Source organism: Artemia sp. Qi Xiang Cuo, chromosome 13 (assembly GCF_049724085.1).
Source record: "Artemia sp. Qi Xiang Cuo chromosome 13, ASM4972408v1, whole genome shotgun sequence".
Classification (NCBI taxonomy): Eukaryota; Metazoa; Arthropoda; class Branchiopoda; order Anostraca; family Artemiidae; genus Artemia; species Artemia sp. Qi Xiang Cuo.
Window position 1 is genome coordinate 32,244,606 of NC_142806.1, and position 24,865 is coordinate 32,269,470.

Consider the following 24,865-nt stretch of genomic DNA (forward strand, 5'->3'; position numbering starts at 1 on the left):
TATCTCCCCACCAGAGGGTAGTTTAATATTGACAGCTAGATTTAGAAATGGTACGTCTGGTATATCTGGAGGGTCACCAGGTGCTGGTCTATTTAACAGTCTTTGAAATGCATTGACCAGGCTTTGTTCACATTATTAGGGTCAATAAGAAGTCATCCAAACTCATCTTTGACAGGTCCATCTGCCTTTGGAAGTTTTCTGACTATCTCATTGGTGATGCAGTACACTGCTCAAGAGTCTCCCCGTCTAGCAACTTCTTCAGCCTTCTGAACCTTCTTTTTAAGGCTATGGCGTTCATGAGCACGGACGCTCTTCTTTGTAGCTTTACCAAGTATAGCATACTCTAGTTCAAGAGGGTGTATTGCATCAGGGGAAAGAGTGTTGAGAAGAGATTTCTTCTTGTCAACCCTAGTCTTAATCAGATCCCTTGATTCGACGGAGATCCATTCATCCTTTGGTGACCTTTTCATACCAAGCGCTTTGTATGCAGTATCATTGTAGGTTTTTCTTATAGCAATTTTTCCATGTGAGGGTTTTAGTCTTACATAATTTTTCTCAATTGGAATATTGTTTTTTACCCTAGTTGATTTTCTGACAGTTCAACAATCCCCTCTCCCCTAATAAGAGATGTTCAAGGGGGGGGGCATCAGGTCAGCGGCCCTGGGTGCTTCAGCTGAGGGTTACCCACTTTGATTAAGCCTTTTTTACTTATAGTCTATTTGAGTTGGGAGGGGACATTGTAATTAATGATTCCCAGGGCACCACTAAGGAATGGCTCTGTGTGTAATTGTCCCACATATAGCCCTAGTGATATATTTTTGTATCTGAGCAAAGCATGGCAAAATGTTGTAAATATGGAGCAGTCCATATTCCTGACCTACAAATAAAGTGAACATACCACTTGATGCCTTTTTTATGTTCTTTCTGAATATAATACTCACTTTTGTTGCAAATTCAATTTTAATCTCTTTAAGGATCCTCAAGAATGATACATTTTACTCTTACTTCAGATGCAGCTTATACAACATTGTTAGCATCACTTTTGTTAAAACCAGTTTACCCATAAATTGAATGACAAAATTAAGAATCAACAGACATATGAGAAGTATATAATTTTGGCTATATATCTGGGGACCCCCTAGAAAATATCCCACAGCAGAAAATACTCCCTGCAGAAAATACCCCCAATGCAGCTGGTTGGTCTCCAGTTGATTTCAACTTACAAAAAAGGACTAACTCTCAATTTCTGACATAATCAGTTCCCTCCAAAGTTTCTGCAACCATGAGGTGGTTTTGGGAGATGTTGCAGAAAACAGATTTTTCTACTTAGACTGCAGCAGATATTCAAACTCAGGTGTTGAATGACATGCTCCATGATGGTGAACACTCCAAGGAAACTAATTTGGAATTGAATAAACAAGCGAGGTTGCCTATCACAGATGTAGAAATAGCAGAAACCAGCATACAAGTATTGCCATCTAACCTTAATTCAGCTGCTGAAATTACTAAAATCAACACTCAGGATAACTTTGATGATGATCATGAAAAAATAATAGAAGTCAATCAAGAAAACAACCTTAAAGGAAATTTTAATGTTATAACATCCATCAAAGAAGAAGCTGATGAGCAGTCACTTATCAAAGCTGGGCTTACAAATGAGAATTGTGGGGACTCTGTGAGTAAGCTTGAAAATGGCTTGAATACAGCGCCAATACCTAATGAATATGAGAGAGCTGCAAATTCTGCTGATGAAGAGTCACAGTCATTGCAAAAAATAACACATCAAATAGATGTTTCTACTGATAGTGTAGCAGATGCACAAACTCAGGTAAAAATTTCTAATGGTGAATACTCCAAGGAAACCCATTTAGAACTTAATAATGATCTAAAGTTGTCTAATACAGATATAGACATGTCAGGTACTAGTCGACAAGAATTGCCATCTAACCTTGATTCTACTGTTGAACTTGCAAATACCAACATTGTAGATGGAAAAAGTACTAACCTTATGTCTAATACAAATAAAGAATTAAAAACATTAGTCTTGTCAAATGTTCAAGAAGTTGCCATTAAATCAGAGGTGCTTAATTTAAGTATAAACTCATCTGAAATCGAGACAGAAAAAAAATCACCTAGTGAGCTGATCTCCAATATTGAACAAGTTCTACAACCATCGGTAGAGACTGATACACAAATGGGACAACAGTCATACAGAGAGTCAGATACTTCTGATTCTAGTGAAGAATCTAGTGAGTCATCTAGTGAATATGAAGAGAGTGAAAGTTCAGAAGAAGAAGTCGAAGAAATAACGTAAGTATAGTTGCTAATAAACAAGGTCAAACCTAGCAGTAGCTTAGCTTAACTAGTTGCACAATAGAAGACTAGTAGAGTGCTGATATCTAGACACTTACTATTTATCTTAAAAAATAAGCATTGCAATATGAAACTGAGAAACAACAAGAGCTTAGATACAGAGCTATTGTTTATGGTCTTTTTTAGGCATTTCAATCCAAAACCCTTTCGGAAAAATTCTTTGATACTGCCTCTTCCTCTACAAGGGCTATACATGTTCCCTTTCAGAGGAATACATATCCCTACACCATCAGGGGTTATGCATAGCCTACCTTAGACAAGTTCCCTTTTTCCTGGTCAATTCTCTCCCCCCCCCCTACCCTCGCCATCCTTGTTTTGCTTCAGTTAATTCTTATTTTTACCCCATCTTTCATTGTTAGATGCAGAAGAACTTTCGTCCCATACAAAATTGATATGTTAACTAAGTTATCTCCCCCACTCACTTCAATTTAAGGTTTCTTTTAAAGTTTTTTTTTCACTAAATTATATTTTGCATTTTTTAATCAAAAGACTAAATTCACCTTGTATTTTATTTGGTGTATTCTTCTTAATTTTTTTTTCCTTTTTTTTGTTACTGAACTCCTCTTATTATATTTGTTTTTTTCTTGTGCTGTGTTTATTGACTCTAAATTGTGAATTTGTCCCAGCTGGGCTTGTGATTCAAGAAATAGATATTTCAGAAATAAATATTACGTTGTGTTATGCTATATATATATATACTATCATGTTCTATTGCTGGATCATCCTGTTGCTAACAAGTGCGATTTAATGTTATTTAAGGTAATATCTGAACTTTTGACAATGAGCAATGCCTGACAAAGCAGTTTAAGACATTGTTCCTCAAAATCTCAAAGCTAATACTATGGTTTTAGGCATATATAAAAGTTATTGAGCTTAAGATATTATGCGGGTGAATGAAAACTAGCCTATATTCTACAATTAGAGCTGATTTGTTTCTTGTAATCCTCTATAGACTTCTTAAACTTTATTGTTTCATTGCATGCAAAACTTTTTGCAATTAAGAAAATAGAACTTACAGTATAACATCTTTGAGCGTTTTTTCTGCTTGCTAAGTAAAGGGTGATCAGGAGGGGGTGATATTTCTAAGTGAAAACTTGCTCTTGACCATAAAAGTTAAAGTATAATATTTAATAAATATGAGAACACATTTTTTTTCAATATCATATCACATCTTTTTTTTTTAAATAAATGTTCAAAATAGTCACTGTTAAATCATTTGAAATATCTCAAAATCTTATAGAAAATAACATCTTATTTCAAAAATAGCTCTGATCAATGGCTCTGAAGGAGCCAAATTTGCTCTGTACATCTGAAATTTTAAGAAACAAGAGTTTCAATAGGGATAAGTCATTTTATTAGACAGTGACCAAAAAAATTCAAAAGTTGTGGATATTTTGAAGACATAGTCAGTCTTCATCATCTGCAGAAATACTAAAGTATTTAATTAACTCAATTTATATTTATACAGAAAAAATATATTAACTTCCAGGTCACAGAATGTTACCGGTCCATTGGCTTAGAAAGTTCATTAACTAGGTTCTTTCAAAGTCTTATTCTTATTTCTTTCACCATAGAAAGGCAGGTGGTCTTGGAAAAAAATTCAACGTCATATATATGGGGATGATAGACCAAGAAAATTTTATACCTATAAAATAATCAACTTTTCTTATACAATGAGGGGAAGAAGAAGATTGTGGCAACATAATTAAGAATTCAACGCGAATTTTAGCAAGATGAAGGAACTCAAGATTTTGAACAAACTTAGTTAATGAACTTTCTAAGTCGTTATATATATATATATATATATATATATATATATATATATATATATATATATATATATATATATATATATATATATATATATATATATATATATATATATATATATATATATATATATATATATATATATAGTGAGAGAGAGCTTCAGAAAATATCTTATGCCTGTCCCTCCCTTCAACCTTGGATGTGTCCTTTTATTTCCATGCACCTGTTGCACAATAGGGGATATCCTTAAGATTCGACCAATGAATGCCCTGGAAAACTGTGCAAATTTGACCGTGGAATTTAATATTGTGGCTTTTGAATCCTCCTTCCATTTAGAATCATTTGGACGTCCTCCTTCCTTAAGGCCGGAGTTAATGATGATTGCATGCATAATGTGTGTACATAAGCAGGTAGCCTAATTTATACAAATGGGTTGGAATGATAACTTTAGTGCAAACTGAAACGTGTGTTCTGTTTTTTCAGGATAGAAGATGAAGAGATCAAAAAGACCAAAAAGAAGCTACTGCCTGAGGAAGAGTATTGTCCTAGCTCTCTACCAAGAATTGAAGATCTTACCATTTCTGTGCCAGAAAATGAGTGCCTGGAGATGGGAAAAATAACCAGCATCATTGACAACCTAGGTGAGTTTATAAGGTACTATATTAAACAGACACCTACCTCTTTTGCAAATTTTGGAACAGAAAATCACCACATGATCTCATACAGTATTGAGACTCTGTGGGAATGTTAGAAAACTGATATCCTGTATTGTTACTTCTGCTAGTAATACTGCTGCTACTATCACTCCTTGCACCACCAGCCAACTTAGACCAACAAAGCTATGCATACTCCTCCTCCTCCTCTCGAATCTGTCCTCAACTTTGCTTTTCTTCCTTCCCGTGAAGCTCTGATTACCTTTCCATTTTTTCATGTAACCTCCTCCTATCCTATTCGGGTACGACCTTTTTCGTTTAGCTCCAGTTGAGTGGTCAATAAGCAGGATTTTCTTGTAAACCAGACATCTTAACCTTTGGCAAGAAGGCAACTTAACCCTAAAGTTTTGACAGCATGGCCAAACTGTTTTTAGACAATTCCTCTGGAATACACCAAGATACGTATTTGTATTTCAAAGCTTATAAAGGTATATTCTAAAAACGATTGATGCATATTACAAGCATTTTGAATCTAGTATTTCAAAGCACCTACCTTTTAGAACCGTACTTGATCACTGTCATTACTGTGGATTTTAATATTCTAATCTTTATTTAAATACTAATCTCCATATTCTTCTAAACTTTTTCAAACTGGAAAAAAGAGAAAACCACGTGCCTTGGCTATTCTACTTTTTACATATTTACTGCATTCACTGTCTTTATTGATAATGTTACCCAAGTTAGTGAAGCTTGATCGATTTTCTCATTACCTAACGTCATGGCGTTATTTTGATACATTCTTCGTCAATGAGACTTAGCATTTTAAAATTAGGTTTCAAACTATGCTTGCACTCTGAACTCTCAAAAACTCCAAAAATTTTTCAGTTAACTAACATTTTTAGGATGCTCAATTTATTTGAACAATCGAAGTCTATAAGAGTTTTACTGTCCATGTTTTCCCAAAACCTTTGCCATTTTCCTTAGGACAAAGATCGAAATCTCTCCGCCTGCATTGTGAATTTTCTGTCAATTTGTATTGGGAGATATTTCTCTCATTGTCGATCGGTTCTGGGTTATGAAAAACCCTAAAAAAAGCTTTAATTCGTTAAAAAGATGTTGGTAGTAAGTCCCCCATTTAGCAGGGATCTCCTCTCATATTAACTAATGTACATCCCCAGGACTGGTTCCCAAGAAATTTTTTTTTCGGAATGCTGTAAGATTCCTAAATATATGGACATTTGGGGGCAAATATACCCGAATTTAAGAAGTAGATTTCCCATACATGGAAAAAACTCGAGTCTAAGGGTCTGTGCATTGACATTTTGTTGGTGAGTGCGTGTTCTGTCACAAACATGCATGTTCGGGCCCTCGTGGCTGAGGGAAGGAGGAGCTAAACATACATATTACTCAAGTCTTTTTCAGAGAGACATGTCCTCTGCCCCTTCTTGTGTGTAGGTGTGGTTGTGAATAAACTAGTGTTGTGTGTATCTTAAAGGTAAGCTAAATGTTATCTTTTCCAGATGTGGTTCAAGCCCTAAAGAATACTCCAGCTTTGGATGAAGATAGTGTCTTATTTTTGGACAAGGGTAAAAAGCCACTTGGAAAAGTATTTGACATATTTGGCTGTGTAAGTGAGCCTTCTTATGTGGTAAGATTCAACTCTCCAGAGCATGTTCAAGAAAAAGAAATCACTGTAGGAATGGAAGTTTTTTGTGCTCCTAAAATGGAACTACATTTTTATCTGTGAGGAACCAGCATATGGCTTTTAACTTTTAGCTTTTCACTTCTAATAAGTTCCTTTTCCCCGAGTGAATATTTAGTGAAATGGCATGTCTTTTTCAGTGTTTTATTTTGTAAATGTAGATAAGTCGAAGTTTATTCAATCGATATGTATTTACTGTAATTTTTGGTCGGTTATTTACTATTATTCAGCACTATTCCTTTCCAAGTCTGAAATATATGTATCACAAGAAGACCTAATTTTTGATAAGTATTTAACATATGCAGCCAACCTCCCTACAAATAAGAAAAGTTTATGGGGTTAGATTTAATTTGAGCAGACTTGATTACTCCTTTTACGGTGATATCTAAGCTAATGCTTTGTCCTCTACTTGCCATAGAAGATCTCTAACATAATCCCTACTGGAGCTTTTCTTTTTATGAATGGGTTGTTTCCTTTCTTCGTAGCCCTGTTCATACATAGGCCTGTTCTGTCCGTATATAGTTATATTACATTTATATCTTTGTAGCGTGCAAAGGTTCGCAGCATTTCTACTGCAATTTAAAAGCAGATCGTAGCAAATCGCAAAAGGTCGGTCGTCCAGAGTAAAAATATGTTTCGTGCATAAAAAGAGGAGCTTTACTCTTTACTCCCTCTCATGAATTTCTTAGTTCTTGAAATCTTCATTTTAAGAGACTAAGACATCTAGGAACCTGCCACCCTTCATCCATTAAACAGGAACCAGTCACCTTTATGCTTCTTAGAATCTTGGTCCCATGCTCTTTGATCGCGCCTCATTTTTCGTACAGCTTATTCTTTGATATACGATCGCTCTAACAATTACCGAAAATTATTGCTTAGGTATTTCCTCTGGTGACAATTTTAGGTATCTTCAGCAATTTTTTGAAGCCTCCACGTTTCAGAGAGATACTTGACAACTGTCGTTACTGCTGGTCATAGCACTCTAATTTTAACTAAACGACTTTTCTTCCTAGATTTTCGATATAAAGAATCATGTAAACCAAATTTCAAAAATATAATTCGTTAGATGGGTAGAGCGTTATTTACCCCTCCCCTGGATTTTTAGCTCCCCCCTAGATTTATAAATCTACTTTTTGGGGTATTTTATTATTGGAAAAGCGTTTCTTAACTTTCGTTAGTAAAAATAAAACAACGAATTCCCCCCCCCCGTAGATACTGACAATTGCAGCCCCCTTAGTTTTTATGAATTGACGCCACTGCGCCAACCACGTGCTTATCTGGTGTACCAAGCTAGGATAAGACCTTCAGTAATTCTTTTGTATCAGGTTTGATTATTTCTAAACTCCTTTGTTGTTAATCTAAGCGTGAATATTCGGCCAACACGCTCTCTCCCTTTCCTAAAACCACTTCGTTTTTTCATTGAAATATTAGGTACTTTCTCATTATGTGGACACCTCTAAAAAGTCAATTTTGGTTAATGCTAATGAAATAAAACAAAATAGCATGAATATATAATAGTTTATAAACAAATTTGGGCTATATATTTGCACTTTAGGGGTGGGGGTGGGCAGTAAAGCATTGCATATATTAAATACGTAACCTAACCTAACCTAGGTACCTCCCCCCCAAACCCCAAAAAACACAGTTTAATATCGTATACTCAATGAAAACCATGCTATCATTGCCTACTCTATAGTGCTCAACCCGAGGTGTCCGTATAATGGGAAAGTACCAAATATTATCTACCGCATCTATTAATTTACCAAATATCATCTTGCTGGGCAATTTTGTGTCTACGGAAATGAAGCTCATGTCTATAATGCTGCATTCACTCTTATCACCATTCTTAATAAATGACTAAAATAATGCTTTTATTGAATCACCAGGTACTTTCCCTTGATCAAATTTATATTTTTCGTATCATAATTATAACTCCGCACAATATTTGAGGAACTCATTTTGTTGGGGTCATGCAGTGCATGCAGCCTTAATATTTGAAAGCCTGTTTAATGCAACTTCTAACTATTCTTTGCTAAGTCCCTTTTCGAAGTTGTCAAAAAGTTTCATTATTTGTTAAGTCGTTTCTTATAACTTTGTCCCAATTTACCACAGACTCGAAATGTCGAAATCATCTCTCCTTAGCACCCTTTTTATCACTAATGGAGGCTTTAACTTCGACGTGCCTGAACTGACGACTTCCCTTGAATTGCTTAACATGCCAAATCTATTATCATGTCTTGACTGCATTTTTCAGAGTCTCGCTAGCTTTATCCATCCCCATCATCTTATATATCCTTAATCATACTTCAATGCCTTTTCTACTTCACTCTTATTTTCGTAAGATCTGTCGCTGAGGAACTGCTGCACAAAATCCTTCACTCTTGTACCAAGTTTAAAGCTTTTTTTTCAAATACTCCTAGTTTTTTTTGTTTTTTTTTCATAGCTCTCCTCTAAAACATGGTCTGCTGCTTCGGGAACTGTTCAGCCTTTGATATATGTACCCTGACTTGTACATCTTGATCTTTCATCAGGAAGACTGAGTAGAAATATTTATCAAAAATCCCGTCCCACCATGAAATATATGTTTTGTGACATAATAGACCTCCCTCCCCCCCCCCACTGAATATTTATTTTTGCAATAAAATTCTACTTCTATTTCCTGAAGAAGATATTTGGAGGAAAATTACATAGGTCCTCTGACTAAGTATCTTAAACTCTTTTGCCAATTTCAAAGTATTCCTGTTTAGAAAAAAATCCGCAACGAGCTATTATAAATAGACTGTTTGATAGAAAGTATGGGTAAAAGAAGCACTTCTAAAAGTTTTGACGGCTGTTCCGTTCAATTGAATTGCACTAATTTGTATGTTTGTAGAGTGAACCAATTTTGTGCAATTACCTCTAAACCACATCTAAGTCAGGGCCATATTTTCTGAATTGCATAAATGATTGGACCTCTAATTGGTGTTGGAATCGTATTTAGCTCTTCATTGATGATAGAATCTGAATATCAATGATTGTAACCTCAGAGACATTACACACAATTTTAGCTAAAGCCTTTCTTCCGTCCAGATCGATTTGCCTCATCACTCTGCGCCGTTGCTCTTAACTCTTCGTACTCATAGTGTTACTGTGGATGATCCAGAATAGGACTAGACACGGGCAGGCTGTAGTAGCGCCAAAGACCAACTTTGGACTTGAAGTACCAAGGAAAGTGGAAATGAAATTTAATTGTTTGAATTAAATTAAGAAGAAACTTGTACACAAAAAGGTCTTAAAAAACTAAAAAATTTGGAGTGCAGTTTTTAATGAAAAATATCACCATAAGCATTTACGGTTGCATCCTGCGCAAAATCTTGAAGAAGAAACGTGGGGAGGGGATAAAAAAATGAGCTAAAAATATAGAGCCACAAACAGCTCAAGAAAATGGAGCTTCCCTTTGAAGACGTAGTTGTCTTTGGGATAAAAAGATTGTAAACCGCGCTGTCAAATTTAACTGATAATTTTTCTAATTTATTTTCATGATTGGACGTGGCAACACTGGTAAAAATATGATGCTGCCCTTAACCAGAATTTTAAATGACAAAAACAAACCTTAGGAAACCGCAGCGTTTATTTTTGGCGTTGCTACCCTTGCGCGTACGCACTGGCGGTAAATTTAGAACTACAAGAAATTATTCCGTATATGAGGATTCTGCCCCTTCCTCAATCCTCACTCTTTATGCTAAAGTTTGATCTTTCTTCTTTATTCTTTAAGAAAGGCTCCTCAAAGAGAAGGGCTATTTAGTTTGAATGGTAAATATTTTTAAAGACCTTTAAGACTTAAGGAGTGTCACGAGTGAGGGTTGAGGAAGGGGTAGTCCCCTCTCATATTTGGAAGAAATTCTGTTCGCTTTTACTTTTAATGTTGCTCCTTAATTTCTGTTTAAAAACCTTTTTTTTTTTTTTTTTTTTTTTTTTGTTCAGAGACCAATTTGTGCAAATCGACAAATCCAAGACTCCAAAGCTGTCGGTGAATAAAACCCTGATGGATGGATATACAGTTGAAACTAAGGTGTAGAAATGGGCCTAACTTTGGACCCCCCTCCCCTCAATTTGGAATATACTTTTCCCAAATCATGGAAATCGCCTTGTCGAGACCTATAGCCGAAGAGAAGCAGCCTCAATGCCAAACTTTTTTTTCTTTGTGAGAACGCTACAAGTACGGAATGGTTTGAGTTGAAGGGCTCCCCGAGAATTTATTGCCACCTTCTCGCTTTGGAAAAATATATTTTTGTTATTTTCATTAAAAAAAATGAAATGTAACAAATGTAAACAATGAAATTAACCCACTAGATTTAAAAAATATAGTCTTGCACCCCTCCCCGAGAGACAGAGAGAGAGAGACAGAGAAACAGAGTGAGAGAGAAAGATAGATAGAGAGAGAGAGAGAGAGAGAGAGAAAGTTGTTTGGTTCTGGTTGGCGTGAAGAAAGTAGGCTAAATAAAAAAAATTGTAAACAAGTATACTTGTTGTTCTATTTCGGAAAAAAGTGGCTTTTTGTTTGTTTTACCTAATGCAATGTAAAAGCAAAACAAATAAGTATAAAAAATACCCACTATTGTATTTATTTTTTAAACTAGGTTTTTATTATTTTTCTGGCTATCATCAGATGTCTCCGGCCTTTTTTTCATTTAAAGGAACTTGAATATTCCCTGTTCTTTAACATGCAATTTCTTCCACAGCTCATAACCTATCAAGGTCAAAATTTCTTATCAGTTCACGATTCGACAACAAAAAGAGATTTTTATTTCCGAAACACCAGGTCATGAAACACGAAGAAGCTAAAGGAAAACATGATAATTTTGTTTTAAGCTAATGAGTTTCAAAGGTGCAGAAGCTATATAAGGTTCTGTTATATAGGTAGTAATTCATTAAGCTCTGTTGGCTAAAACTTTTCTAACATCTGCGATTTCTTTGTATTCCAGAATGCTGAAACAGTAGACCGTCTAAAAGAGACTGGTGAACTTCGATGGATTTTAAGAATGCTCAGAGTAAGTCCACTTTTGCTTCTCTTGCAGTATTGATAAATGAATATATGATCTGGCAGCTGTCATCTTTTCCGTCGTATACTCTTCATCAAAGTGGACGTTGCACAACCCATCTCCTCCTGCTCGAATCATTTTCAATCAATGCTTTTTATAGTAATTGGTGTTGTTACGTAAGAAATACTTTCGTTTGCTTTTTTTTACTGAGTCAGTGGTGAGGAGTTAATCCATAGATTTTGGAAAATACTTTTGGTAGGTTTTCATCAAACAAATTCAAAATAATGCCTTCCCAGCTTTGGGGACATTTTCGTTTTTTTTTATTTATATTTACTTTTAGTATTTTTCTTTTACTAAAATTTAATTGTTGCACCAAAAAAAAAGCGCGGGAAGTGTATTTTCCATGTAAATTATATATTATTAAAGTAGCACAAGGACTTACCTTCAATCCATCTTAGGTACCCCCCCCCCTCCTGTATGTAGGTATATCCCGTTAGTTTCAGGCTTCGTCTTATGAGAAACAGTACAAGGCTTTTAACAACATCACCTGGAAAACTTATCTTACCTTAAACTTAACTTTACTTAACTTAAACTTGATCTAGTAGTACGACTACAGGTCATCAGTTGATTAATATTCTATAGAATTTAGGGACTTCAAACTCACAGCATTATAATTCAGAGACAATAAGTTCAAAAAACTTTTGTGTAACGATGTACATGTTACCGTGAATGTCCGAAATTGGTGAATTTCGACATTCACTGGTGAATATCTGAAATACATTTTTTTTCTCCTTGGATTTAGTCAGCTTTGCCAGTTAACTTTTTCAGTTTTATACAAGGTTTAATGGGGACAGGTTCGATTCGGTTAGGCTGAGTTAGGTTTTTAACCATTACTGAGATCTATAACCTACTTTAACCTTGCTTTTACCATCAAAGCTTGCATAAGACTGAAAAAGCTGATTCGCAAAGCTAATGAATCCAAGCAGAGAAAAAAAAATTTGGAATTCACCGATGAATGTAGAAATGAACTAGATTTTGGATATTAACAGCAATATATATATATATATATATATATATATATATATATATATATATATATATATATATATATATATATATATATATATATATATATATATATATATATATATATATATATATATATATATATATATATATATTCAAATAAAATCAAATGTATGTCTGTGTGTGTATGTCTGTTCGTATGTCATGTATGCATTATTATACTGTTGATCAGATCGCCAAGAAACTTTCAGTAGTTGCTGAGCACACTCTTGTGAAGGACTTAGATATACAATTTCTCCTCCCCTCTTCCAAGGCCTCTTACAAAATACTCTCCTAAATATCTCCTCACAAAATACATTTCTATGTCTCCCCTATAAAATTACTGTTGTGCTAAGTCATAGAAAAATTGTGCAAGAATGAAACTCTGTTGAAAAAGAAACTCAACGACATCTAGTGCCTTTACATATGGAAAAAAATGAAGTACACAAAGGAAAGAACATGCTACTCATAGACTAAAACAACTAATCATAACATGGGGCCAACATTTCGAAGTTTTATAATAAATCCATCCTAGGATGTGTCTGTCTCCAAGTGCAGTTTATTGGAGAATAAATTGCCATTTGATCAACGTTCACTCAATTCAGTTCAAACATTTAATTCACCTCCAAAAATATAAACAAATTACGCCGCTTAAGGTGCTAGCAGCACTGGTAGTATTTTATTTATTTTTTACGAAAAATCGAAAGCATTAAGGAAATTGGAAGATCTCTGGATTGTTCGATCTAAATTTTAAGACTGTAATTTGAGCATTGCTCAACTCACCAATTAGGCACAGTATAGGTTTTTGGCACCTTAGTTGTGAGTAATATTGATTTTATCAAGAAATATGGCTATAATTTGACTCGAGTCTTTGAACAGTTAGTCTACAATCTCAGTGATATTTACAAGAAAATAATTTATATTTATTTACAGCACTCGTCTCCTTGTCTACAATCTCAGTGATATTTACAAGAAAATAATTTATATTTATTTACAGCACTCGTCTTCCTGTCGAGTTTGTCAAAAGTGTGGTGATTACAGATGTGTTCCTTGTTCTGCTTGCCATGGGCCCAAGAAATCGGGATTGCGACCTCAGTTCAACGATCTTATGGTTTCTCTACGTTGTATGGTGTGTGATGAATCTGGATTAGTCCATTGTGATAAGTGCGAGGGAGAACCTCGATAAATAATGGAAATTTAGATCATCCGTTGCTTGTGATATATTCTCTTTTGTTTTATTTGTGCTGTTGACCAATTTGTGCCTATTATTTTAGAACACCGTGTTCTATAAGGTCATGTCCTTCATTATCTTTGTTATTTGTTTCCATTAAATATGCAAAAGTACAGATACTCAGAAATGTTAACCTGTGAAAAAAAGTCTCTTGAACCAAGTGATTGATATATTCAAGTTTTGTTCATAAATTATTGGATATAATTTTATGATATGTAGTTTAATTTTTGTTTTTTTACGAATCCACTCTGTATAAAATATTCAACTGTCTCTGAAAAGAAAGAAAAAAAAGGGGGGCTCAATAATCTGCCTTTGGCTAACACAGTCCATGCTTTTATTGGAAGAAGGGTCCCTAGGATAAAAAGGAAGTCCAATATTTTCATTTTATTTGCTTGTTCGAAATTTCTCTTAAGGATGTCCTCCAGTTCAATCTTAGGGTTAGGGTATTCCTGTGTTCAGGTATGTACTATGTGCATATGTTTCCCAGTATTGCGTTGGGATTGTTTGGTAACTAGCGCTTTCAGTAAAATGACCTGATGTAAAAATATAGTTTGGAATGGCATCAGTGCCAATTACAAATTGGAGCTTATTCCTCAAGCGTCGGAGCTCTAATCTTAAAAACATTTCCTTTGTGAGTCTTTTTTCTTTTCTTTTCAGAGTGTTATTCATTTAGTTTGTCCTTCAAATTAGACTTACCATTATGTGTGTTTGTCTGATTATTGTAAATAGTTTTAATAGATAAATTTTCTGCTGGACTTAGCTTTTGTACTGCAGATTTTTTCATTTTAAAAGTTAAATTCATTACATTTTAAACTTCTTTAAATATTGGTTTAAAAAAATGTTTTTTTTTGTAAGACATTTATTTTAGTTTAGATTCTTTCCAGCGATACATGTACATATGTTTTAATTCATGCTTTGCTGCAAAAAAAAAGAAAAACCGGATTTGCTCCACTTTTGGCATTTAATTAATTACCTTTACTTTAGAAAGGTAATTTTACCTTAAAAAGGTACATTTTTCTTTGGAAGGTGACATTACCTTTAGAAACCGTTTCTTTGATTCTACTCCCCTAGTTCAAGACTCTCCATGACTACACGTTCATTTTCAAGCAGCGATTTTCATTTTTCATTTCATAGAGATAATCAAGTATGTATTCAAATTTGCAGGTTTGTATTAAGCAGAATCAAGTTATCTGTTGCAAAAAAAAAAACGAAAAAAAAAACAGGTTGAATCATCAAACAGATTGGCGGTGCTTTGAGCTTGGCTATGCTGTTCATGGCACCATAGTTCAGAAGCATATTCTCTGCCTAATTTTCAGGTGTTCGAGTCGCGCCAACTGCAAACTTCATATAGAAAATTTTCATTATTGACAAAGGCACTAAATCTGTGATTTCCTCAATAGTCATAAAAACAATCCCTATGTGGATTAATTTCAGTGGTGCCCTTTCACAAAAATTTAAGGGGGAGGGTCAGGGATTTATCTTTTCTTTCATGTGAAGTTACAAAAAAATGTAATAACAATACTTAAAAAAGGGGATGGCAGTGATTTTGCTGCTTGGTGAAATAGTCGACTTGTCCAACTGAATCCTAGGAGGAGTATGGGGGGAGGATGGGAGAGCGTGGACAGGGATTTAAAGAGAAAATTTTTTTTTTGTATAAAAAGTTGTTTTTAAAAATATAGGGCGCAATCGCCTCCCGCCACTCCAAATAGGGGTAACTGCTTAAACTAGGCTCAAATCTATTTTAAGCGTTCCTAAAAAAATAAAATGACATGGGTTTTATCTGCCGTCTTCACAGCTGACATTTTGACGGTGAATTTTGTGGACTTTGTTCAGTTTAACTCTGAATTTGGATGATGTCCCATTTGTTTTGTGTTTATATTCTTTTTGTTTATTAGACGATTTTCTAAAAACAAATCATTTGTGAAGTTTTTTTTGTGTTAGTATTCTATTGAGATAGTTATGAGAGATAAAGGCATTTACCCCCCCCCCCGGGGGAAGTAAGGCTTTCCAAATTTGAGAATTTTGTTTGAGTTATTTTTATTTTATTTCAGTAGGGGAGAGAAATTTTTATACTCGTGTATTATGCGCCACTCACTCAAGTTTACTCTGTATAAAATTTGAGAACACGCCAGTTTTTACGTTAGTTTCTTCTTTTCTTTAGACATACATATAGGCTATAGCTGGGCATCGTGGGGGTTGCAGTGGGGTGATTGGTAAAGCATAACAGGTCTGCATGCAAAATGTGTTTAGTAAAAGCATACTGCATATTAGATAGATAGATAGAGAAGTGTATTTTAAATCTAAAGATACGACCATGAACATAGTAAAAGTAGAAATGCCTTATTGACTCCCACGGGACACCCCTGCTGCCACCTACAACTTTTTTTTACATGATTCATGTCTGTTTGTTGTCAGTGAGAATGAAAAAATCGGAATTTTCTCACTTTGATGGATGTTTCTTGGACGGTTATGTGTGTCTTTCTTTTTATTTGATGTTTTTCATGGATTTCAACAGCAATTTTTTTCTGTTTTACGGTTTTTGTCTGTAAGAATTAAAAAAAAGTATTTTTCTCACTTTGATGGATTATCGAGTCTAACGAGGACAGGGTCATTGACCTCTTTTTCCTAGATCTTGCTGTTGTTTTGGCCAATTGCCCGCTAGGGGAGAATGTTATGATCCCGAAATAGGAAACAGTATTTGTTGTTGTTGTTGTTGTTTAAAGTGCATGCTCGAGGCAAATGTTATGAGTTTCCAGAAATAGGAAAAAGCGTTTGTTGTTGTTGTTGTTGCAACTGAATGCTCGAGGCAAATTCAACCAAACGCCATGGAAAAAATTCTCAAATAAACATCTTAGCGATGAATTGTTTTAACGGGGGAATCAGGTTTCTTAGTAATTTGAAATGTGTCAGCGCAGAGATGCCAAAAACAAAAGGAACACGCTGAAATTACGTTTAAGGATTATTTGGGCGAAACCGTTTTAGACATTTTATGAAATTATTTCGGCGAAACAGTTAGAGACATTTTAAAAGATGATTTTAGAAGAGGATTTGAGGGTGAAACTCTGTGGTCGTTATAATACACAAGTTCCATTTGAACAGTGTTGTGAGGTCTCCTACCGCAACCCCAAAGGCTTCCGATCCCCCCACCCCAACCCCGAAGGAAGGCCCCGGTCCTCAAAGGTTCTCCGGGCTCCTAAAGGACCCTCAGCGCCCCAAAGGCTCCCGAGCCCCCATTTTAGTACTTTTGTAAGGATTTATTATATCTTTTCAGAACAAATTATTATTTTAGGGAATTATTTCGGCGATACAGTTAGAGACATTTTAAAAGATGATTTTTGAAGAGATTTTAGAAGAGGATTTGAGGGTGAAACTCTGTGGTCGTTATAATACACAAGTTCCATTTGAACAGTGTTGTGAGGTCCTCTACCCTAACCCCAAAGGGTTCCGATCCCCCTACCCGAACCCCGAAGGAAGCCCTTTGTCCTCAAAGGTCCCCAAAGCTCCCAAAGGACCAGCCGGCCCTAAAGAGCCCCCCCAGACCCTCAAAGGCCCTCCCCGGGCCCCATCTTTCGTTGTTGTGTGTTGTCTGAAACCTATGATTTGGGGTGTATGGGTTGCTATTTTTAACTTTTCTGAGTTGGATTTCTTAGTCTTTCATAGGTATGTGTTGTCTGAAACCTATGGTTTGGGATGGGTGGTTTGCTATTTTTGACTTTTCTGAGCTGGATTTCTTACCCTTTCATAGGTGTGTGTTACCAGAAAATTATGATTTGGGATATGTAGTTTGCTAGTTGGACTTTTCAGAACTAGGATTCTTAGTCTGTTCTAGGTGTGTGCTTTTTAAAGTTTCGGTTTCGTGAATAGTAGCTATTTATTTACGAACCCTATGAGCTTGTTCTTCCACCATGACGTAGGTGGTTGTTGTTTGAAGCGGCAGAATTGTTTTCCGTAAGTTAATATTTTGAAGATTTCAGCGATAGATTTCTTAGTCTTTAGTTTTTTTGTGTTGTCTGAAAACTATGAGTTGGGATGGGTGGATTGCTATTTTGACTTTTATGAGCTAGGTTTCCTTCTATTTCGTAGGTTTGTGTTGTCTAAAACTTATGATTTGGGATGGTTAATTCGCTATTTCATGCTTTTATTAGCTAGGTTTCTAGGTATTAGCTAGCCTTTCATAGGTGTGTGTTGTCAGGAAATTAGGATTTGGGATGAGTTGATTCCTATTTCCGACTTTTCTGAGCTGGATTTCTTAGTCCTTCATCGGTGTGTGTTGTCTGAAACTTAGAATTTAGGATGGTTAATTTGCTATTTCCGACTTTTATTAGCTAGGTTTCTTAGCCTTTTCAGAGCTAGGATGCTTAGTCTCTCATAGGTGTTTGTTGTCTGAAACCTATAGTTTGGGATGAATAGTTTGCTATTTCAGGCTTTTATGAGCTAGGTTTCTTAGCCTTTCGTAAGTGTGTGTTGTCTGAAACTTATGATTTGGGATATTTAAATTACTATTTCGGGCTTTTCTGAGCTAGATTTCATAGTCTTTCCTCGGTGTCTGTTGTCTGAAACCTATGATTTGGGATGTATGGGTTGCTATATTTTGACTTTTCTGATTTGGATTTCTTAGCCTTTCATAGGTGTGTGTTGACTGAAACCTATGATTTAGGATGAGTGGTTTGCTATTTTTGACTTTTGTGAGCTAGATTTCTTAGCCTTTCATAGGTGTGTGTTGTCAGAAAATTATGATTTGGAATGTGTAGTTTGCTTTTTGGACTTTTCAGAGCTAGGATTCTTAGTCTATCATAGGCGTTTGTCTGAAACTTCTAGTTTGGGATGAATAGTTTGCTATTTCAGGCTTTTCTGAGCTAAGGTTTCCTAGTTTTTCGTAGGTGAATGTTGTCTGAAACTTATGATTTGGATTATGTAAATTACTATTTTGGATTTTTCTAAGCTAGATGTCTTAGTCTTTCGTTGGTGTATGTTGTCTGAAACCTATGATTTGGAATGGGTGGATTGCTATTTTGGACTTTTCTGAGCTGGATTTCTGAGCCTTTCATAGTTGTGTGTTGTCTGAAACCTATGATTTGGGATGGTTAATTTGCTATTTTTGACTTTTCTGAGCTAGGTTTCTTAGCCTTTCATAGGTGTGTGTTGTCAGAAAATTACGATTTGGGATTTGTAGTTTGCTTTTTGGACTTTTCAGAGCTATGATTCTTAGTCCCTCATAGGTGTTTGTTGTCTGAAACCTATAGTTTAGGATGATTAGTTTGCTATTTCAGGCTTTTCTGAGCTAAGGTTTCTTAATATTTCATAGGTTTGTGCTGTCTGAAACTTATGATTTGAGGTGGGTAATTTGCTATTTCCGACTTTTCATAACGACTTTTCATAGTCTTTCGTAGGTGTGTTGTGTCTGAAACCCATGATTTGGGATGTGTGGGTTGCTATTTTTTTACTTTTCTGAGCTGGATTTCTTAGCCTTTCGTAGGTGTGTGTTGACTGAAACCTATGATTTGGGAATGAGTGGTTTGCTATTTTTGACTTTTCTGAGCTAGATTTCTTTGCCTTTCATAGGTGTGTGCTTTCAGAAAATTATGATTTGGGAGGTATAGTTTGCTTTTTGGACTTTTTAGAGCTAGGATTCTTAGTCCCTCATAGGTGTTTCTTGTCTGAAACTTCTAGTTTGGGATGAGTAGTTGGCTATTTGATTTGGAATATGTAAATTACTATTTCGTGCTTTTCTGAGTTCGATTTCTTAGTCTTTCATAGGCATGTGTTGTCTGAAACCTATTGTTGGGGATGTGTGGTTTGCTATTTTTGACTTTTCTGAGCTGGATTTCTTACCCTTTCATAGGTGTGTGTTGTCAGAAAATTATGATTTGGGATGTGTAGCTTTCTAGCTGGACTTTTCAGAGCTAGGATTCTTAGTCTCTCATAGATGTTTGTTGTCTGAAACCTATAGCTTGGGATGAATAGTTTGCTATTTCAGACTTTTATGAGCTAGGTTTCCTAGTATTTCGTATGTGTGTGTTGTCTGAAACTTATGATTTGGGAATATATAAATAACTATTTCGGGCTTTTCTGAGTTTGATTTCTGAGCCTTTCGTAGGTGTATGTTGACTGAAACCCATGATTTGGGATGTGTGGGTTGCTATTTTTGACTTTTCTGAGCTGGATTTCTTAGCCGTTCATAGGTGAGTGTTGTCTGAAACTTATGATTTGGGATGGTTAATTTGCTATTTCCGGCTTTTATTAGCTAGGTTTCATAGCCTTTCATAGGTATGTGTTGTCAGAAAATTATGATTTGGGATGTGTAGTTTGCTATTTGGACTTTTCAGAGCTATGATTCTTAGTCCATCATAGATGTTTGTTGTCTGAAACCAATAATTTGGGAGGAGTAGTTTTGTATTTCAGGCTTTTATGAGCTAGGTTTCTTAGCCTTTCGTAGGTGTTTGTTTACTGAAACTTATGATTTGGGATATGTAAATTACTATTTCGGGCTTTTCTAAGCTAGATTTCTTAGTCTTTCGTTGGTGTGTGTTGTCTGAAACCTATGATTTGGGATGTGTGGGTTGCTATTTTTTTAATTTTCTGAGCTGGATTTCTTAGCCTTTCATAGTTGTGTGTTGACTGATACCTAGGATTTGGGATGAGTGGTTATCTATTTTTGTCTTTTCTGAGCTAGATTTTTTAGCCTTTCATAGGTGTGTGTTGTCAGAAAATTATGATTTGGGATGTGTAGTTTGCTTTTTGGAATTTTCAGAGCTATGATTCTTGGTCTCTCATAGAAGTTTGTTGTCTGAAACTTCTAGTTTGGGATGAATAGTTTGCTATTTCAGGCTTTTCTGAGCTAAGGTTTCCTAGTATTTCGTAGGTGAATGTTGTCTGAAACTTATGATTTGGGATATATAAATTACTATTTCGGGCTTTTCTAAGCTAGATTTCTTAGTCTTCCGTTGGTGTGTGTTGTCTGAAACCTATGATTTGGGATGGGTGGATTGCTATTTTTGACTTTTCTGTGCTTGATTTCTTAGCCTTTCATAGGTGTGTCTTGTCTGCAACCTATGATTTGGGATGGTTAATTTGCTATTTGGACTTTTCTGAGCTAGGTTTCTTAGCCTTTCATAGGTGTGTGCTGTCAGAAAATTATGATTTGGGATTTGTAGTTTGCTTTTTGGACTATTCAGAGCTAGGATTCTTAGTCCCTTATAGTTGTTTGTTGTCTGAAACCAACAGTTTGGGATGAGTAGTTTTCTATTATAGGCTTTTCTGAGCTAAGGTTTCTTAGTATTTTATACGTGTGTGTTGTCTGAAACTTATGATTTGAGGTGTCTAATTTGCTATTTCTGACTTTTCATAGCCAGATTTCTTAGTCTTTCGAAGGTGTTTGTTTTCTGAGACTTATGATTTGGTTTGTGTGGGTTGCCATTTTTTGACTTTTCTGAGCTGGATTTCTTAGCCTTTCTTAGGGGTGTGTTGGTGTTGACTGAAACCTATGATTTGGGATGAGTGGTTTTCTATTTTTGACTTTTCTGAGCTAGATTTCTTAGCCTTTCATAGGTGTGTGCTTTCAGAAAATTATGATTTGGGAGGTGTAGTTTACTTTTTGGACTTTTCAGAGCAAGGATTCATAGTCCATCATAGGTGTTTGTTGTCTGAAACTTCTAGTTTGGGATGAGTAGTTGGCTATTTCAGGCTTTTCTGAGCTAAGGTTTCTTAGTATTTTGTAGGTGAATGTTGTCTGAAACTTATGATTTGGGATATGTAATTTACTATTTCGGGCTTTTCTAAGCAAGATTTCTTGTCTTTCGTTGGTGTGAGTTATCTGAAACCTATGATTTGGGATGTTTGGGTTGCTATTTTTTGACTTTTCTGTGCTGGATCTCTTAGCCGTTCATAGGTGTGTGTTGACTGAAACCTATGATTTGGGATGAGTGGTTTGCTATTTTTGACTTTTCTGAGCTAGATTTCTTAGCCTTTCATAGGTGTGTGCTGTCAGAAAATTATGATTTGGGATTTGTAGTTTGCTTTTTGGACTTTTCAGAGCTAGGATTCGTAGTCCCTCATAGGTGTTTGTTGTCTGAAACCAACAGTTTGGGATGCGTAGTTGGCTATTTCAGGCTTTTCTGAGCTAAGGTTTCTTAGTATTTCGTTGGTGTCTGTTGTCTGAAACTTATGATTTGAGGTGTGTAATTTGCTATTTCGGGCTTTTCTAAGCTAGATTTCTTAGTCTTTCGTTGGTGTGTGTTGTCTGAAACCTATGATGTGGGATGTGTGGGTTGCTATTTTTTGACTTTTCTGAAATGGATTTCCTAGCCTTTCATATATATATATATATATATATATATATATATATATATATATATATATATATATATATATATATATATATATATATATATATATATATATATATATATATATATATATATATATATATATATATATATATATATATATATATATATATATATATATATATATATATATATATATACAAATAAAATCAAATGTATGTCTGTGTGTGTATGTCTGTTTGTATGTCATGTATGCATTATTATATTATTGATCAGATCGCCAAGAAACTTTCAGTAGTTGCTGAGCACACTCTTGTGAAGGACTTAGATATACAATTTCTCCTCCCCTCTTCCAAGGCCTCTTAATACTTTTCGCACTGACTGAAATTAAAGGTCAGACTGCGTGACACATATTTAAAAGTTGCTTTTGCTTAAACTATTTTTTCTGGGGGATTTCCCGTGGACGATTTTGTTTTAGGGGGGGGGGACTTTCCATGGACGATTTCTCCGCACGGGAGGAATTTAAGCCGGGCTGAGTGTCCGTGGGTGAAGTTATGGCCGAGGAGGAGTTTTCCACTGGGGAATCTCCCTGGAGAAATCTTTTTCAGTTTTGGGGGGGGCAAAAAAGTTGTTGTCATTCCCGTAACAACAAAAAAAAACCCTTGACAACAACAAAAATTTGGTAAAAAAAAGTAAAATGCTTGGGCATTCCCCCCACAGATTCTTGGGATCTCTCCTCACAAAATACATTTCTATGTCTCACCTATAAAATTACTGTTGTGCTAAGTCATAGAAAAATTGTGCAAGAATGAAACTCTGTTGAAAAAGAAACTCAACGACATCTAGTGCCTTTACATATGGAAAAAATGAAGTACACAAAGGAAAGAACATGCTACACATAGACTAAAACAATGAATCATAACATGGGGCCAACATTTCGAAGTTTTATAATAAATCCATCCTAGGATGTGTCTGTCTCCAAGTGCAGTTTATTGGAGAATAAATTGCCATTTGATCAACGTTCACTCAATTCAGTTCAAACATTTAATTCACCTCCAAAAATATAAACAAATTACGCCGCTTAAGGTGCTAGCAGCACTGGTAGTATTTTATTTATTTTTTACGAAAAATCGAAAGTATTAAGGAAATTGGAGGATCTCTGGATTGTTCGATCTAAATTTTAAGCCTCTAATTTCAGCATTGCTCAACTCACCAATTAGGCAAAGTATAGGTTTTTGGCACCTAAGTTGTGAGTAATATTGATTTTATCAAGAAATGTGGATATAATTTGACTCGAGTCTTTGAACAGTTAGTCTACAATCTCAGTGATATTTACAAGAAAATAATTTATATTTATTTACAGCGCTCGTCTCCTTGTCGAGTTTGTCAAAAGTGTGGTGATTACAGATTTGTTCCTTGTTCTGCTTGCCATGGGCACAAGAAATCGGGATTGCGACCTCAGTTCAACGATCTTATGGTTTCTCTACGTTGTATGGTGTGTGATGAATCTGGATTAGTCCATTGTGACAAGTGCGAGGGAGAACCTCGATAGAAAATGGAAATTTAGATCATCTGTTGCGTGTGATATATTCTCTTTTGTTTTATTTGTGCTATTGACCAATTTGTGCCTATTATTTTTGAATACCGTGTTCTATAAGGTCATGTCCTTCATTATCTTTGTTATTTGTTTCCATTAAATATGCAAAAGTACAGATACTCAGAAATGTTAACCTGTGAAAAAAAAGTCTCTTGAACCAAGTGATTGATATATTCAAGTTTTTTTCATAAATTATTGGATATAATTTTATGATATGTAGTTTAATTTTTTTTTTTTTACGAATCCAACCTGTATAAAATATTAAACTGTCTCTTAAAATAAAAAAAAAAAGGGGGGCTCAATACTCTGCCATTGGCTAACACAGTCCATGCTTTTACTGGAAGAAGGGTCCCTAGGATAAAAAGGAAGTCCAATATTTTCATTTTATTTGCTTGGTCGAAATTTCTCTAAAGGATGTCCTCCAGTTCAATCTTAGGGTTAGGGTATTCCTGTGTTCAGGTATGTACTATGTGCATATGTTTCCCAGTATTGCGTTGGGATTATTTGGTAACTAGCGCTGTCATTAAAATGACCTGATGTAAAAATATAGTTTGGAATGGCATCAGTGCCAATTACAAATTGGAGCTTATTCCTCAAGCGTCGGAGCTCTAATCTTAAAAACATTTCCTTTGTGAGTCTTTTTTCTTTTCTTTTCAGAGTGTTATTCATTTAGTTTGTCCTTCAAATTAGACTTACCATTATGTGTGTTTGTCTGATTATTGTAAATAGTTTTAATAGATAAATTTTCTGCTGGACTTAGCTTTTGTACTGCAGATTTTTTCATTTTAAAAGTTAAATTCATTACATTTTAAACTGCTTTAAATATGGGTTTAAAAAAATGTTTTTTTTGTAAGAGATTTATTTTAGTTTAGATTGTTTCAAGCGATACATGTACATATGTTTTAATTCATGCTTTGCTGCAAAAAAAAAGAAAAACCGGATTTCCTCCACTTTTGGCATTTGATTAATTACCTTTGCTTTACAAATGTAATTTTACCTTAAAATGGTACATTTTTCTTTGGAAGGTGATATTACCTTTAGAAACTGTTTCTTTGATTCTACTCCCCTAGTTCAAGACTCTCCATGACTACGCGTTCATTTTCAAGCAGCGATTTTCATTTTTCATTTCCTAGAGATAATCAAGTATGTATTCAAATTTACAGGTTTG

General features: G+C 35.1%; 2 protein-coding genes across 3 annotated transcripts in view; one reads left to right on the forward strand and one right to left on the reverse strand.

Moving 5' to 3' along the window:
• LOC148945197 (uncharacterized) overlaps positions 1 to 24,865 on the reverse strand; it is a 350,765-nt gene that overhangs the window by 194,304 nt on the left and 131,596 nt on the right. The gene's annotated exons all lie outside the window — the stretch shown is intronic.
• On the forward strand, positions 971 to 23,720 carry LOC148945201 (uncharacterized). Of its 2 annotated transcripts, none has more exons than XM_089098669.1 (4): positions 971 to 2,310; positions 4,627 to 4,784; positions 6,317 to 6,444; positions 23,464 to 23,720. In XM_089098669.1, the coding sequence occupies exons 1-4, from the start codon at positions 1,367 to 1,369 to the stop codon at positions 23,650 to 23,652; spliced, it is 1,419 nt and encodes a 472-aa protein (XP_088954795.1). In that variant the 5' UTR covers positions 971 to 1,366; the 3' UTR covers positions 23,653 to 23,720. The 2 variants fall into 2 exon arrangements, with proteins under 2 accessions (XP_088954795.1, XP_088954794.1); XM_089098668.1 differs by having other exon boundaries at positions 972 to 2,310; positions 6,317 to 6,539; positions 23,464 to 23,719.